This window comes from Platalea leucorodia (genome assembly GCF_965183815.1).
Source record: "Platalea leucorodia genome assembly, chromosome: 15".
In the NCBI taxonomy this organism is placed as follows: Eukaryota; Metazoa; Chordata; class Aves; order Pelecaniformes; family Threskiornithidae; genus Platalea; species Platalea leucorodia.
In genome coordinates, this window is record NC_138837.1 from 6,357,294 (window position 1) to 6,374,818 (window position 17,525).

Here is a 17,525-nt window from a genome sequence, read left to right on the forward strand (position 1 = left end):
GTAAATAATTGGAGGAATTCTGCCACGTTCATTCATTCTGAATAGTGCCCTGTTCTGCAAATAGTCCTGTGGTTTTCAACAGGCCTTCTCATGGCGTAACGCACCGTGCAAGCGTGAGACAGGATGGCAGAATACGACCCTGTCAAGTGCACAATGGATTTTTCCGTGTTGCATTTTGGATGTGGCTCGAGGTCTCCGTGTGTTTGGAGCACGGCTGTGCTTTGTGCCGCAGAGGTCCAAAGCGACATTGCTGCCTACCAGAAATGACAAAGTAATGGCAAAGCGGGTAGTGGGAAGAGGAAAAGAGAGACAGTGAAAGGAAGTGATTTGCCAAACTTCAAACTTCACGTTGACGAGATTCAAACTGAGCTTTCCCCAGCTCTTGTTCTGTGACTAACCCGCTTCCAGCTTCCTGCCCCATGAATGGAGTTAGAAGTATTTAGTTTTAATCTAAGTATAAGGGTATAAAAATTAAACATTAATAAATAGTTATGTTGGCAGGTAGAAGCTTTGCAGGAGCTATTTCTGAACAGAAAGAAAATTCTGGGCATTTATGGGAGATTTTGTTGTGCTCAATAAATACACTGCACAATGATCCAACTCTGCGTATTCATCCTTTCTTTCTTAGAAGATTTCAGCTGTATTTCATTAAGTTAAATTGTACCAGTAGAGTGTGAACTAGTAGCTATAAGAAATGAAAGAATGCAGAAAATTGTTTAGGAAAGACCGTAATAAATTCTGTATATTCTTATTGAGTATTTGTTGGTTTCCCCCAAACTATGGCACAAATTTAATCAATCTGTGTTAAATATTTGTATGTATCATTTAATCGTGCTGTGAAGGACTGTTCTGGGATGGAAACAGCACGTGCTTATTACGAAAGTTTCCAAAAACATTTTTGTGTGGGAAACTAATAATAATATCCCATCCAGCTGAAAGGTATAGTGTGAACTTTGGATTCAGCAGGGTTAAAGTCGAGACCACTGGACTTATCCTGCTCTTCCCAGTTTGGAATGGGTACATTGAACTGTGAAATAATAGTTCGAATAAATAAATTGGCTTCTGTTTACTACACAAAGGATTCTGATTGGGAAACAAAATAGGGTTACAAACATATGTAGTTACATTTTCTGTGAATTAGCCTGAATGTTGCACTGCAGAGCAACAGCCTGTTAGAGGGACCAGATGAGAGATTACTTCTATCGACAGTAACGTTTCCTGCTCAGTGCATGACTGTGAAACGCCGGAGGGCGAGAGGTTGAGCGTCGGCCATGTATGTGTTTTTCCCTTTGTGCTCTATCCAGACAGCTGCAGAGATCGGCCTAAAATGGAAGGGCAACAATAAAGCCATGCTAGCAGAGCATCCCTTAACCATGTGCGAATGCTGTGTATCCAGGGCCCGAGGTACATGATACATGTGGGCACGTTTAGCTGGCATTTTAGTTAACATTCACTATTTTATGTATCTGATGCAGGTCTTAATACTCGTGTGTGAGTATATGCATACATGAAGGCTGTATGGAAACAGCTAAAAGGTTGCAGCTATTTAAAGAAATAAGTATTTCTTTGCCTGTTGAGGCATTAACGTGTACATCTTCTAGTTTTCTTATCACTGTAAGAGTTGTACAGGACTGTCACAGACGTTTTCCATGGAAGGAGGAGACATCCTGATGAGGTGGCCTCTCTTGGTTGTGGATCAATGGAAGAGAAGCTTTGTGACAAGGCTGGGAACTAGAAGAGGTGGAAGCTGGAGTAGCATGCTCCTTTATTATCGTTGAAGGATTTAAAAACACAAACGTCTTTTCTTCATACTTTAGTTTTTAGGAGTAATGGGGCATCTCCCTTTGAAAAGCCCGTAGGTTTGCTCCCATAGAGCACTTCGTCACAGCAGGGCCTTTAAGGACTTGATCAGCCCCCAAGGATGGATTTGGGAGTGGGGTACACAGTCTCCAAACAACCTGTCATACTTGTGTTTGTGCTCCCTGAATCCAGGGCCTTCTGGCCTGCTGCCGTGAAGGCAGATGGTTGAGCAGGACCACTCGAAGAGTTGGCCAGTGTAGCAGAGTGCTCTCGGATCCCTGTAGCTTTGCTCCCACGGAGCTGGCCTGCTAAGCTGTAGGAGTGCAGTGCTGCTCTGCTGGGAGAGGAGCACGATGCACGGTTGTCTCTGTGCCTGAGAAGAAGTTACTCAGTTCTGAGTTACAGTTCCCAGTATAAGGCCTTAATGTGTCATACGTAGCATGAAACAGCAAGTTACCATAAATATTACTGCCACGGTGTCTTTTAGGTTTATGCTAATCACCATCATTCTGTTGTCTCATCTCCCAGTAGGCGTGAGCAGCTAGTTCTGGTCGTCTCGTGCAGCTGATCTGGTCTTTGTCTGAAGCCTGAGAAACTTTGGTCTTAGTGGTCTGTAACTGGAATTCCTCTGGAATGCACCACTTCAGGAGGAGACAATTCAAGTCGAATTAACATCAACCTTGAACAGATATTCATACAACCTGTTTCAGGTTGGACCTAGTTGATAGGTACATGTTAAGAATAACATTCGTGTGGAAGGTTGCAAAGGAGAACAGGGTTATATCACAATATTAAGAAGTAGCGCTGATGAACGTGTGTGGGAACAGTCACGTGTTTCATGTCAACGTTCATAGGACTGTCTTATGCTACTCTTATTACAAACGAGGGCGATAAGACCTCAAGAGCATGTTGCTATTCTTGGAAAGAAAGATTTCTTATGAGTAGACTGGTTCCTGTCTTTGCAGCCAGGAAAAGAAAAACATTTGACAAGGCTTTTTGCAAATTGAGGAAAAAAATAATGTTCTCTAATTTCCGTCTCTGGTATGCTTTAATCACTGGCCATTATTTTAGGAATCACTTGTAACAAAAATGGAGATAGAGTTTGAATTGGAGGAGGAAGTACTACATTGCTAGGAGTGTGTTTATATGGACTATCGATAGGAGGGGAGAGCGGGAGGTACAGAAGTCAAAGGTAGCTGTTCTTTGTGTGTTGTATTATCTAGTTTGAAAACAGAAAAGAGAATGAAGCAGCGTTGTCGTATGTCTCTCTTTTGCAAACTCTTAAATAGGATGTTGTCAAATGAACTATATTAGGATGTTGTCAAATGAACCATATGCTCTGCATGTAAATTAACTAAGATTATTTTTCTGACTTTCTAATATAAACAGACTGTAGATGTGCAAATCTTAAGTTTAACCATGCAATCAGTTGCTGTTTACTTCCTTAAGACAAACAAGGCTGTCTTGTTACGGCCTTTCTTAAAATGTTTCACGTGGTCAGTTTTCGATACAGCATAAGCAGCCCAGTTGTCATAAGATGCTTTTAACTACATCTTGCTTTTCTATTGCTCCTCTCAAAAGGTCAGAAAGAAGATAAGAGGCATCTTCTACCGAGCTTTTGTTGTCTGCTCTGTGAGCTGTGTGACTATGTAAATCCTCTTGCATACCAAGAAAGTTTTTTGCAAAAATATCCCACTGCTCCTTATTGTCCTAGCGTTGGCAGTAACAGGCGCTGTATTGTAGGTAGCTCGCTCGCTGCTCCCAGTGTTTTGATCAACATGGGTGAAATCTGAGCCTAACAAAAGTCAATGAGAGTTTTGTCTTTGATTGCGCAGCAGCCAGGATTTCTCCCCAGCTGTTACAAACACAGTCAGCACGGCGATGAGGAGAGCACACTGATTGGTATGGCTTAATTTACAAAGGAAAAAACTCATGCGCACAGTGTGTCTTTATGTGAATTTCCTGCTCTTCCTAAAACTCTTCTTCCTTTACTGTAGCTGAGTATTCCTTGAGCTGGGAGTTCTTAGAATATAATGAATCCTTTTTAAGATGTTGATCTAATGCACAGTCTTCATATAAGCAATTTAATACTGTGCTGAAAGTCTCTCAAGTCTTAACAACTCTAGCGAGATCACCTAAAACCTAGATTATTGGGTCTTATCCTGTGAGCGCAGAATGGATGGAGACGTCCAGTCAAAACATGGCCGGTTAGGGATCGTTTGGAGCGCCCCGGGACATCCTGCCTGCGTTGTGCTTTAACACGCAGGGAAAAAGGGGAGTTGTGGTCATGTAGCCAGGATGGTTTGAGTTGGGGTAATGCTGCTATGTTCTAAGCTATTCAGTAGGTCTAATGCTCGGATAAAATATTTTTCAGGGAAATGTTAAAGTTGGCATGGTGATTGCTACCCTAAGACTCCAAAGTATAGATTAAGAGGTGATTTAGGGAGATCGAGCAAGCAATGAACACTAATAAAACCAAAACTTTCACTTACCCTGTTTTTAATGCGTGCTTCAAATGCTGTGGATATGGCCGAAATGTCTGGGGGAACTCATGGCATAGGAACAACCAACACTGAGCCTGCAAACGTTTTACTGCCATGCTTGAAGTGTGATTCATTAATTCGGTATCTTGCTCGTAATCTGGGGTTTTTTTGTTTGTTTTTTTGGTTGTGTTTTTTTTTTTTTTTTTTTTTAAATAGAAAGCCTGATTAGGGTGCATTAGTTTGGGCATTGGGGGGGGAAGTAATATCCTATGTTGTATGAACTACTCTAAATTCATCACTGTGTGCTGCTGAAATGTGGGTGACTGATTAAGAACGGTAGTTTTCCATATGATTTGCTAAATCATTTGTGATGTTCCCATTTGCTAAATCATCAGGTGTAGAATAACCAATTATTTCATTTGATTAACAAAAAAATTTCTTTAAATTAGAACTCATATCTCGAAACCTTGTCAAGGAAGAGTTGATCTTAAAGTTATTTTTGCTAAATTTGTTTTTTTTTGGGGGGAAAAAAAAGCTACAAGGCCCTTGCTGTTTAAGAAGATTGGAAAGGAAAGGAAACGAGTTTGCGGAAGTTGAAGATCGTAGGGGGTTTGAGGAAACCGGGGGCTTCCTGGATGACTTTGAGCCGATCGCTCACCATACTATCTCGATTTGCTTACCCGTAAAACGGGGGTAATGAAGACACATAGACAGTTGGAAGGTCCCGCTTAGTTGCTTTATATAAAAATGAATTTTCGAAAGGCAGAAATCATCCTCTGAAGGCAAAAGATTTGCAAAAGCAGAAGTGCTCTCAATACATATTACATCTATTATTGCATGTAGCTTTATCTCTCATAACAAGGATATATATGCGATAACACAACATGAATTGGGGGTTATAAATATATTTAGAAAATCGTTGAATGAAAAAAGGCAATATTGCACTGAAATCTCCAAAATGTGATGCACTTCTATTTATCAGACTGTCGCTTGACATCAGTTCCTCAGTTTCACTATTCAATAATCCTCAGTAACGCCTGTTTTACATCTCAGTGCTCCATTTCTGTAAAAGAGCTTCTAAAAAAAAAAAAAAAGGGAAAGGGAAAAAAAAAAAGGGCAAAATATAGCAAAATCTAAACAAGATGCAGCCGTGCTGCTCAGGCTTACTGCTTCTCTCAGATGTACTTCCAGCAGCTTGTAGAGTTTATTTTACAGAGAAGACAAATTTGGAAATGACAGGGATGGCTTGTGCAAAATGAAAATTACATTATTGATTAACTACAAAGTGGTTTAAAAATATGAGCTCAGGGTAGTCCTGTTATCTGCTATACTTTTGAATCCACGTTCATCCTTCAGCCCCTGTGTACCATTGTGTTCTGTTAAATTAACCTGGCGTGTTGTTTGCCTGAGGTTTGTGGGTCGGTGACAGCGTTCGGTTTCGTGCCGACCAGCTGCTCCCAAACCAAGGCCCTTCCCAGCCCCCGGCGGAGTCGGAGCCAGCGGAGAGGGGAGCAGGCAAACGAAGGCTGGTGCAGGCGGGAAGCGCGGTATGAGGACAGCCAAGTAATTTTACTTGCAGCCTCACTGTTAAAAGATTTTTCATGAATTCCATGCTCATTAGCAAAATGTTGAAAAATGTAGTGTTAAATTACAGTTGTTCCTTGGGACTGTTTTTGTTGCTCCTTGGGACTGTTTTTCCTAAACTCTAATTACAAAAGCAAGCCTGAAATGAGGAGCGTTTCAAAGCCCCCTGGCAAGGAAGATGCAGGATCTGTCACACGCAGAGTCGAAAGGAAATGGGGAGCTACAGAAGGAACTGAAATCAACTTGGAGCCTTTCCCCACCGCCCCAGCACTCTTACAGCTACGTCTGGGTTTTTTTTAATGTCATGATGTGGCGACTGAGTTTTTGGAGAAGCCTGGTATGGTAGGCAGGGGTCTGGACTGCACTAGTGCCATCAGGGTTGGTGGCAAAAGGCGTCTCTCCCCAGCGGCAGCAGTGCCAGATGGCCTGGCTGCTGCATGCTCTCCCCCCTCGGCAGGCAGGAGTCGAGACAGGAGCTGAGCGCGGCACATGCCCAGGATTAAAAGCATTCCTGACATTCGTGCCTCTCTTCTCTGCTTTGAGAGTTTTTGTGCAGAGAGAAACACTATCCAGAAAGTTGAAGCTATAGAGTGCCCCTGTGTTCAACCATAGGTGAGCACCCCTCCTTAACAGCCGGTGTTTGGGACCGCAGGCAGTAGTACCCAGAGCACTCGGGGTAGTGTGGCGGTGGTCTGTTCTCGCAGACAAATTGAAGGTTTTCGTGATTTTTAAGGCAATACAAGTTTATCGGACATGGCGTGACAGAGCATTGCGGTTTTGGGCTTTTTACTGGTGTGACTGGTGGAGCCAGAAAGGCAGCTAGGAAATGCCACTAGCACGTTTGCTCCAGAAACCTGCCTCTGACAGAGGAAAATAGCAGTTGCTGTAGTGGAAGGTGCAGGAAACCAAGTAGCTGCCAATTATGCAGTGCTTGCAGGCACATTTTTCTAACTTTGGCAGTTTGTGGCAGGCTACCGTTCTGAAGTTGGAGCTTTTCTACCCTAACAGACTGCAGGTACCATGTTGCTGAAGATATATCTCATGTCTGATGATGTGCGGGCCTGAGAATGCATGAATTCTAGTGAGTTGCAGTGGGACTATCTGGCAATGTCAGACCTTTATTTTTCAAGTTTACTGTGTGAAATCATACCTGTATTTGAGTAAGACATCCTAATTGCTAGTAAATAATACAGCAGAAAGGCATCTCTCTTCCTATGTGTAGTTTCCTGTATTATTTATTTTACAAGGTGGTTTGTAGGGGGGGTAACCTGTTCTGGCGGTCAGCTGGGGGCTGCGTTCAACATCCCTATTTAGAGCTGGGTCATTGACGTACGCAGCGATCTTGAATGAATTGCTTATCCTGAGGAAAAGCGAGGCATATGGAAGATAGAGGGGGTAATAGCTAAAGCATATTAAATTCTCTGATGAAGAGCATTGTGTAAGGGTTAGGAACGATTATTTAAACAAACTGCAATGAAGTCTTTCTCCAAAAGGCATGTCAGGAGAAGTTCCTTGTCATTTAGTGTGTAGTTGACATCTCATATTTAAAACTTCTGTAATGCCTTAGTGTGTGCATACACGCACCCAGCGTGTGGGAGAGGAGGGTTTTCGGAGGGACCCAAAGAATTGATACCTCTCAAGAGAAACGAACAGCTGGCCTCGCACACGCAGCCAGTAACTAGGAAGAAGAGGGTTTTATGTTGAGTCTGAATGAAAATCAGGACAAACATCAGTTGTTAGAATGTGCCAATCAAGGGCATCTTGGTAAACTCCATGTAGAGAGAAATTTTAATTTAGAGCTCGTGTTCAGTCAGTAACCAAAGAAATACTCTTCAGATAAAAGTGCTTCAGATTTTGTGGTATGGGAAACCAATAATTATGAGATACAGTGAACAATACAAGGTAGAATTGCTAAAGGGATTAATTAGCCTTAGTCTAACTAACCACTATAATTGATGCAAATATACATCTGCAGCCTGCTGAGACATTAGCTAGTCATCATACACCTGCTCAATTTACCAGTGTTGCAGAACACAGCTGTCAGAATCATTTCTGGTTGTGGGGGTTTTTTTGTTTTGTTTTGTTTTTTCTGGAACTCCTTGAGCATAATTGACTGTTTGTTCTTTTGTTGTTCAAAATGTTTTCTTTTTCTCTTTTCTTTTTCTAAACAGCACTTCCATGATGGCAGGAAGGCACAACAACATATTGAAACGTGCTGGAAACAACTCGAAGCAGTAAGTGGAAGCTTCCTCAGATGTGACATTTAAGTCATCTTTATATTGTTTTCCTAGAGATGGTTCCAAACATTATATGTGGAAAAAGAAGGGTGTATGGATAAAAGCTGTAGAAATGTTGGTTTGTTTGTTTGTTTGTTTGTTTTTTTTTTTTTTTTTTAAAACTCTGCTGTCTTAAATACACTGGTAGACATGAAAAAGTCTGTTTTAATAGTACATTTGGCTTTCTATGGGATCTGTGTCTATCATAAGTAAAATTTCATTTGATATGACTTGAAAAGTGTGCTAAGCATTGCTGGGAATGCAGAGTCCCTAAGGGTCCTGTTCAGATATTCCACTGTAAGCTGAATAGCTTCATACTGCGTGAATAAATTGAATGGGGCCATCTCCTGAGTAAGGTGCTGTTTCTCAAAAGTAAATACATTGGAATTGTTGTTCATGTGATGAATGAAAAATGAGAGCGTAAGTAGAGAGAGGATAAAGAAAGGGGACATCGGTAACCAAAAGTCCTACTTGCAAATGTATGAATCTTAGTAACTCCCTTGTTGTGCATTGTACAAATGAGGGAGTGATTTGGTCTACAAGAGCAGAAGAGATGCTAACAGGGAAAAATATTGAAATACTAGTGATGTTGGTGGAATCAAGCAGCCTGAAGAACGGAACAAAAAATGTGTTTCTGGTAACTTTGTTTTCTGAAGTTCTTTAATATGGAAATGTATTCCAATGTGAACAAGCGAGTCCTAAAATCTGGCAGTTGTTACAGCAAATCAGTTTAGGGGCAGGTATTGATTTTAGGTAGACTTTGATATCGTGTTTCTTTCCCATAATGAAGGCTTCTATTTTTCCTTTTCAGAGTAAAAGGCGGTTTGAACGCGATTGCAAAGAAGCTGATAGAGCACAGCAGTATTTTGAGAAAATGGATGCTGACATCAACGTTACAAAAGCAGATGTTGAAAAGGTAAGCCAGAGGGTGGAGAGACTGTAAACATGGATGTGAGAGGTTTGGTTCCTCAGTCCCGCTGGTGGGATAAACCCTCTGAGGCTCAATGCCTCACTTCAATCAGTCCGTAGGTTAATTAAAAATAGGGAGATTTCTGTAGAGACCTGTATTTGCATAAAAATTCTAAACAGATAAAGTCAGTTCTCTTCAGTAAGGCGATATCTGAGTTTAACATAGCTGACATGGCTCTAAATGAGCTTATGCAAAATCAGTTCTAACTAACACTCCTGATTCTGTGACGGTCCAGCTTGTGAGGGCTCCCTGAGGAGTGCTTGCAGTTACCACGCGTTGTTGGTCGCTCTGTGATCCAGGTAGAATTAAACTTCCTGGCTTTTGGGCAACACTTTGAAGGTGTCCTGATGTCATTGGTTGCAATGAAGAATTACCAGGATTGTTGTTCACGGTCCTAGGTTTACAGCAGGACAACTCTTCATGTCATGCAGACTCCTGGAATCCGCGCTTGTCACAGATGGCACATAGCTTTTATTTTTATTTGTCAGTTGCTGTCTGGTTGCAGAATCATTTCTGGCTTTTACAGATTGATCCCCATTCAGTGAAGCTTTTGAACTGATGCTTAATTTTAAACATACATTTCTGTTTCAGCATATCCGCCTTGAAATATTTTAGTTTGATTCAAAATTGGATGCGCAGAAAGATGTTTAAAGTTTAAATGTCCAAGTCCAGTCATGTAGTTGTAACTTAAGGAAGCAATGGAGAAGGAGAAGACGTGTTTAAATTGCTTCTCTTTTTTTGGTGTTACACATCTGCTCAGAAGATGCAGTAATGTAGATCAAAAACACCATATTACAGTGTGTAAGGGCAGTTTTGTCTTCCCTGAGTTGGATTCATATAGGTAGAAAATAGCCAGAACATTTGAAAAGGTTTGTTTCTTTTTAAAAAAAAAAAAGGCAACAAACAAAAAAAAGGCAAGGGGGGTGTGTGTGTGGGGAAGCTGAAGCTTAAAATACACCAAACATTTTGTTGCAGGGACAGGAAAGGAAACTGAATTATAGGTAAAGAATCTTTTCTAGTCCAAGATAGCCCTTGTAAAATGTAGCTTTTGCTTCTCAAGAGGTCAGCTTCATTCTATTCTCAGTTAATTCAATCCTGGGAAGCTATCAAATACAAATTTTTCTTTACATCTGTGGGATCTTACGATGTTTCTAGTATGCTGAGCATCATGGAGGTTGCGTAGCAGATAGCGTCAAGGATGCTGTTAGAAATGAGGACAGTAAATGAAAAAGAAGCTCAGGAAATTTCCCCAGAGCGCTATTGCATATCAAAGGGAAAAATACCTCTGTGGTCTTGTAATTTGCTTGGCTATTGGTTGTAAATTCACCATGCAGATTTGATCCTTTGTTGCCTTCTGGATTTGCCAGGGCACTTTACAGATGAATGCATGTACAGGACTGTTAAAGATGTAACACCACATGTGGGTTTTTCTGACGGAGGAGGATCATCTCTGCTTTATCTGTATAAAGTGATTTCACAATACACTTTTTTTTTTTTCATAGATAAAATTAGGACTTGCCCTAGATTTTTTTCAAAGCTGAGGCCATGTCAAAGGGATAGAGAGACATGACTTACTATTTGAAATAGAGAGCTGAAGCGCCTTACTTGAAAAAGGCTTACTTGAAAAAGGTTGGCCTTTTCTGGTCAGAGTGACAGGCTATGTATTGGTGGTCTATCAATCTGATAGTGTTAGGTAAATTCTGGGAAGCAATCCCTACCCTGGTGGTCTTTCCCTGTAAAGTGAAGCAGAGAGGGGCTTCCCTTCTAAATTTCTCTAGCTTTTTATTGTATATATTTGTAAGCTATTTATTGCAAAATGAGTCTTAGTGGTATCTTGAAAGAAAAAAAAAAAAATCTGTTGCAGTTACGTGTGTTGGCTAGTCTCAGGAGAAGGCATTAGTCAACTTTCCAGTCAGTCAGCGGGGTAGATGGAGAAGGAAAAGGTTATCAAAATGAGTGGAATGTGAAATAATATTACTGAACAGAGAGAACAGTGTTTTCCAAGTGCATGTGTTAAACTGGGTTCATCCATGTCAGGCTGTGAATAATGCCCTTTCTTTGCTTCCCTCCGCCCGTGTGACTGGGACCACTCTGACATAACTGCCAAGCGCAAAATAGCATCTTGTTTAACCGAGCGCTGCTGGTGGGGGCCGCTCTCGCCGGCTCAGAGGCTGCTCAGCTTCAGATGAAGCAATAGGATGACTTTTTATGATGACTTTTACCTCTTCCTTCTATTGCAGCGGTTCTGATTTCTCTTGCCCCTTATGGCTTGGCTGCTGCACTCCTACTCCTAAAAGCTCCCAAAAAAATCTGTCTGGCCAGGAAAGTGGACAATTTGGCTGTGTTCAGAGCCAATGCTATTCACTTTGGCGGAACAAGGTGCTCTTCAAGCAATGGGATCGGTCGCCCTCATTTCTTTGGCTTGAGATTGACACCTTGGCTACTTCAGCTTGTACCTGCAAGTATCAGCAGACACTAGAGCTATTTTTTGCATCATGCATTATAAAGTAATGGAATTAAAGTTCTGCAGTGATCACAATGACACATGCAATCAAAAGAATATATAGCTACAGTTCCCTAATGCACCTCATGCTAAGCTGTATGAGGCTCTGAAACGCTCTCATCTCAATCTTTCAGTCGTTGCAGCCTTTGACGACGGCAGCAGGAAAACTCTGTGACAGAGCTGCCAGCTACCAGCACTTAACGTGGCCGTGCCTAAGGGATAACTCTTGGTATTGCAGTTTGCTAGGATTAAGTAACCAGAATAAGTTTGCTAGGATTAAGTAACCAGAATAGCGGCAGGGAAGCAAATTAGAGAGTTACTTTCCTCCTTATTTCTCCAGGACTGTTTCGTAAAGGCTCTCAGGTGTGTGCTTAGAGGCAGGGCTGGACGTGCAGTATGGGTATCTTGCACCTAGGTCCAAACTCCTTTTGTAGGACCAGCTCAGGTTTGATGCGCAGAGGGTATCTGCCTCCTGTGCCACTTCTGTGGCCAGGAGGGGCTCGATCATCTTTGCAGCGGGCCAGTCTGAGAGTTGATCTCAGAGAGAGCAGGGTGTTTAGCTTTCTTAGCTCCCATCTCCTTTTTTGGTGGTAGGAACATAGAGCAAAAGGCTGTGTTCAGTCTCTGCAATGGTCAGGGTCTTTACGCAGGAGTCAAAGGAGAGTGGATGAGGGCCCTGGGCTCCCTTCCCGTGTTTGCACTGAGCCTCTAAATTACCAGCAGCCGACATTTGCAGAGAGATGCTTAAGTGTCAACACAAAGCACAGTTTGGCAAAGTTTAGCAAAGTCAGGGTACGAAGCTTACGGTGTTGCAGAAAGCTACGCTGTGAAAGTATCCTTATAAACCAAGTAAATGGTGCAACATGCTGATGCTGATACCGGGAAGTCTTGTAGGTATCACTGTAAGCTTTTAGCTTCATTTGGATTGCAGTGGGATGTGTGCCTTAAAGCATTTCTCTTTCAAAACCCACAGTGGAGCTGCTTCAGTTTTTTGACCATTTGGGGAAACGGTCTCTGTCACCAGCGCAGAGCCGGTGTACATATAAGGAAGCGCTCTATTGTTTGTTCCTTCGTTTCAGAGCTGCAATCGCTAAAAAGCTGACATCTTTATGGGGTAACGTGGTACCCAGCGGTGCCTCTGCAGACTTCTTGCAATTAAGAAAAATAAAAATCAGCTGGCTTTTCTAAAGGTTTGTTTTCAAAGTAGACTTTTCAGAATCTGTTTTTAAAGAGGAAGTGGCTGAGGCCGGCCACGGGAAGGGGCGAATGCTTTGCCTCTTGATTTGCACAGCAGTCGAGGAGGAGGACAGCGGTTTGAGGTACTCGGTGTCAGGCAGGATCTGTCCCTTTGCTGAAGAGGAGCACGGTCGTACGTTGGTGTCCTAGGTGATAATTTGGGCAGCAAACAACTTCAGCTTTGAGCAGTGAAAAATGAGCTGTGCGTGAGTTCCCAGAACTGCTGCCCTGAAGTCAGGGTTCATCACCTTATTCTGATTTTTGTTCCTGTTATGTTAGGAGGCTTCCACCTTGAGTGGTTTTGAGATTAATGTAAACGTGATGTGGATTTAGAAAGTAGTTTAGTAGTGGTAGATTTAGAAAGAAAAAAAGTGCAAATTTGACCTTAATTCTCGTTAAGTCAAGAAGCTTCTGGTGCTGCTAAAAACATGGGGTGGGCATTTTGTTTTGCTGTGGGTTTTTGACTGACTTCAACCCACACCCAGAAAGGACGAGCTTGTATTAAGATTTTATTCGTATCCTGTGACATTCAGAGATCTTTTCTGGGGCAGTGGGGTTTTCCTACTGGATTTGTTTTCTTACGTACTTACAGCTGCTTGAGCTTGTTGCAAGTCAGTTTGAAATCAAAATTACGCCAAAATTATCCAAGCTTATATCCAAAATTATTAGTATTACAGAATTATCATTCCATTCCTTCCTCTCTTCTCTGCCCAATCCTATGTCATCTCTAAAAACAAAGAAATGAAAAAGTTGACAGTTCTATTCCTGTGCTGACTCTGAGATACTTAGGAGTTTTAGAGGTACTGGCCTTTTTTTGTTTGGTTGGTTTGGTTTGGGTTTTGGAGTGGAGAAACTGGGGGAAATAGAAGTAATCTCAAGTTTATTGAAATCTGTAGGAGCTTTCCCCAGTGCTCTGCAACTTTCAGATCAGTTTGTCTGCCATATCCAAGATTTTTGGAGTCCCAGAATAGCTTAAGATTTGCATAAAGGCATAAAACCTCCTAATACAATTATCACCATGACATTCATTTTCTAGTCTGTAAATATAACTACAGAGAGATACTGACGTTTCACACTTGAAGTTTCATTTTCTCTTCTCTTTTCTTATGCCACGTTCCCTGCGTGCTCACCATCAATTGCAAAGCAGCGTAAAGAGTCTGTATCTCCCTCCTTACCCAGAGGAGACACGTCCACTACATTGCTGTGGGGAGTCACCAGCTGAATCACTGGCAAAGTCTTACTGAACATAGATGTAGAAATACTGCTACTTAGAAAGATTCTTGGAATAAGCTGATCTTCCTGCCTGTGCAAACGCAGTTATGCTGTCAAGTGGTAAACTGCTTTTCCAGCCTGTAGGCTGCTGCGCTGCGGGACGCAAATCTCTCCATTAAGAATTTACACAGCCTTACAATGAAGGGTGCACTAAGCTATTTTTACTTGGGCTCTGGAGAAATCTCTGATCTGTGTTTCAGCACTGCCCTGCACACAGCGTTTACAGCATGCTTCGTCGGCACAGCAGCCAAGTCACAACGGAGCCGGATGCAGGGCGCATCACCGACACCCCACAAGCAAACCGTAGAGGAACATCTCCAGCTCCGTGCTCTGTTGTTGCATCGTGCATCACTGAGGTTTTAGTTAATTAAGACTGTCAGCAGTAAGCTCTGCAGCATAACCCGAGATTGTGGGTGCCTGCCTTCTGCAGACCATAACTACTAAATGGGCCTAATTTTTCAGGAGATGCTGAGTCGTCTGCCCTGTGGCAGTGGGGCTTGTTGGATCTCCTCCTTCTCCTGCCCACCTCGAGGCACCTACTGGCATAACGAACTTCTCAGCATTTTGGAGAATGTAGTGCCAGGCAAAGGTGATGTTAGAAGGTGGACAAGCTCTACAGTGTTTGTGTCATTAATATGGCGAATGCTTACTGCAGCGAGTAGTTCCAGAGGCTTTGCTTTTGCTGTACGCTGCTGTGAATTTATAGAAGTGCAGCAGCAGCGCCTCAGTGAAATACGCAGGCAAGGTGCGTAAGGCTCGGTCCTGAACATAGTGCAGGAGGGCCTGGCCTGTGCATTTCTTATTCGAGAGTTAGATATTGCATAAGATTTGCCACGCTCTCTGCGTGGCGGTGAGGTTTACATACTTCAATTAGGCAGCTGCTTTTCTTTTGCTCCACAGATGGAGCTAGCTAAACCCTTCGGTGTCTTTGCTTGTGACGCGGGTCAAATTTCCCATCAATTCAGGTTCTTGGTAACATGATTTAAGGTCATAGATTCACAGTAACATTATTTCTCTGGGTTATGCAGACCCCAGTCTCCGTCCTGAACTGCTTCCTTCCTGATGGATGATGTAGTGTGTGAACGCAGGGAGTCCCTCAGGACAGTCATTTGCATTTCTGAAAGAGTAAGCCTTGTTTACAACCTGCCGTCTGTGACACCCTGTATAGCAGCTGTTTCCCTTTTGGAATCATGACTAATTTAGGAGGTTTGATTTCTAGTCAATAGAGTTAATGACCGCAGCAGGAGTGGCTGGAAAACATAATAAGTATCTGTATGTATCCCATGCATACACTGTGTTTGGTGTTAAGAGATCAATGAATAGAAGCCACAGTCAGTTTTAGGGTGAGATAAGGAAATCCATCTGAACTCACATTTCCTCTCTGCAGTAATGCTCCACGTAGCAATCTGACTGAGTTTCCTAACAAAACAACTCTGTTGGGAAGCAGGTTGCTAAAGGAGCAAACAAGTTAGGGAGGAAAAGGGGGTGTGAAGGGGAGGCTTAAGAGCAGCTTCTGAACTAAGGATCAACTGCAGTTTGAGTCAGAAGTGTAATATAACCAGCCTTCTTGGCTAACGCAAAGCAATTAGTTTATGCTATACAGTTGGAAAGCTTGTTTATGTCATTCTGTCAAAATATGAGAACAGGTATCTTCACCTGTTTAAGAACTAAGGGAAAAAATAAAGCAGAGAGCTCAGAATTTAGCTTATTGTTTGTAAGTTGTTCAGTTTAAGTGAATGTATTGTACCCATAAAGCTGGGGTTTAAGGCTAGCAAATTCATACTGGTAATTTTCTTCAACCCTGACTAGCCATTCTGCATTGGCTGTGTTTGTAAATTCTTTCTCGGAGGGAGATGACTAGAACTGTGCCCAGTATTCAAAGTATGAGCTAAGCCATCTATTATACAGTCCTGAAATAATTTCCATTATTTATATTCAATACTTACATTTATACACCGCAGAATTTAATTGCTTATGTTAGTACAACTAAACACATCTCCAGAAATCATTTAAACGTTGTTGGCCACTGCTCCGAATATATCTTTTCTTGTTACCTCCTCCCTCAAGTCCACGTAGCCTTCCACCCACCGTGAACACCTCGTTCTTCCGTAATAACCTTTTGTTAGGTATCCTCGTGGAACTGCGTTTCTCCGAGCTGTGTGGCAAGCTACTGGATATTAGCAGGGATTTGCAGTTTGGTCACCCAGAGAGTTTGGATATTTAGTATTCGTGACACGAGAACGGCAGTGCAGGGAGGCAAACTTTTGGATTCCAGGCACAGTTACTTCACTGGGGCCTTGGAGCAGTGCACTGAGAGGTGCTTCTCTGGCACACATTGCCGTGACACTGGCTACTGTTCTTAATTCTTATGTGATGGTCCTTCTCTTACACAACGTTTTGACTGCTCTGAACGCTTTTCAGACCGAATTGAGGCGATTGGTTGCATGTGATAGAAAAGAAAAAGCGATACACTTGTTTTATGACTGGGAAATGCAGTGCTCAAATTTGTGCAGGGGAGTCTGCGGCAGAACTGAAGTCTAAAGCCAGGCAACCGAAGTCTGGGGCTCATTCCCTTATGTAAAATTTCAAGTAACCTCTTGCTGTCGGACTCCATTAATCAGCAAGCAACTGTGCCTTTAGCCATGCTGCAGGAGTGGTCATATGAGTGTAGGACTGACACAGTTAGGTGAGTCCTTGTTGTAATATGATTTTTTTTTTTTTTTTAGTAGTGCAGATGGGACCAGAGCAATTCAAGAGCTGTGCTAGAGCCTTGTGCAGGGTGCTTACTGTGTTCCTGTCCCAGCTCCGTTAATTCGGTCCGTCTTTCTTGTTAGAGCTTCAGTGGTGGTTTGTTGCTTTGGGTATATCTCTTATTAGTGTGCGCTTCTGTAGTCTGGCAGAATTATGTGGAATGCAGCTGCACTAGATAACAATTCCTGAGATCTGGTGATGAAGATTTTCCATCCCTTGTCAGTGGTTTGCTCATTTGTATATTGTATTCAGCCAAAGGATTTCAGGGATCCACAGATTCTTAGATTCCCTCCCCCCCCATGGTAAAAGTAAGGATTTTTCTCTTTGTTTGGTTGTTTTGTTGTTTTTTTTTCCCCTGTCTGTTATTTTGCACTCCCCATTCTGCCTTCTTGCTTTCAGGAAAGCAAATTTCAAAACCTTTTTCTGCTTGCCAGTTCAGAGAGACCAAACTGGTTATTGTAAAATAGTAAACAATGGAGCTTGATTTGGAGGCTATGTAAATCAAAGCCTGAAATCCTGGCCCTGTTTTGAAGTCCATGGCAGAATTCCCACTGTTATTAATGATTCTGCAAACGCTGCCAGTGTTGCTGCTACCAAGAGGCGCCCCGCCGCTGCTGGTGACGGTGCCCGCCGGTAACAGAGCGCGGCTA

The 17,525-nt window shown here is 42.4% G+C and overlaps 1 protein-coding gene across 6 annotated transcripts in view; it reads left to right on the top strand.

Annotated features, from left to right (window-relative positions):
* The window catches only part of FNBP1 (formin binding protein 1), a gene marked incomplete at its 3' end in the record, with an annotated part of 103,926 nt that overhangs the window by 45,029 nt on the left and 41,372 nt on the right, over positions 1-17,525 (top strand). For all 6 annotated transcript variants that reach the window (XM_082327660.1, XM_082327658.1, XM_082327659.1 and 3 more), the window contains exons 5-6: positions 8,039-8,101; positions 8,955-9,059. In XM_082327660.1, the coding sequence (XP_082183786.1) occupies positions 8,039-8,101; positions 8,955-9,059 (168 nt within the window). The remainder of the gene's footprint in view (positions 1-8,038; positions 8,102-8,954; positions 9,060-17,525) is intronic.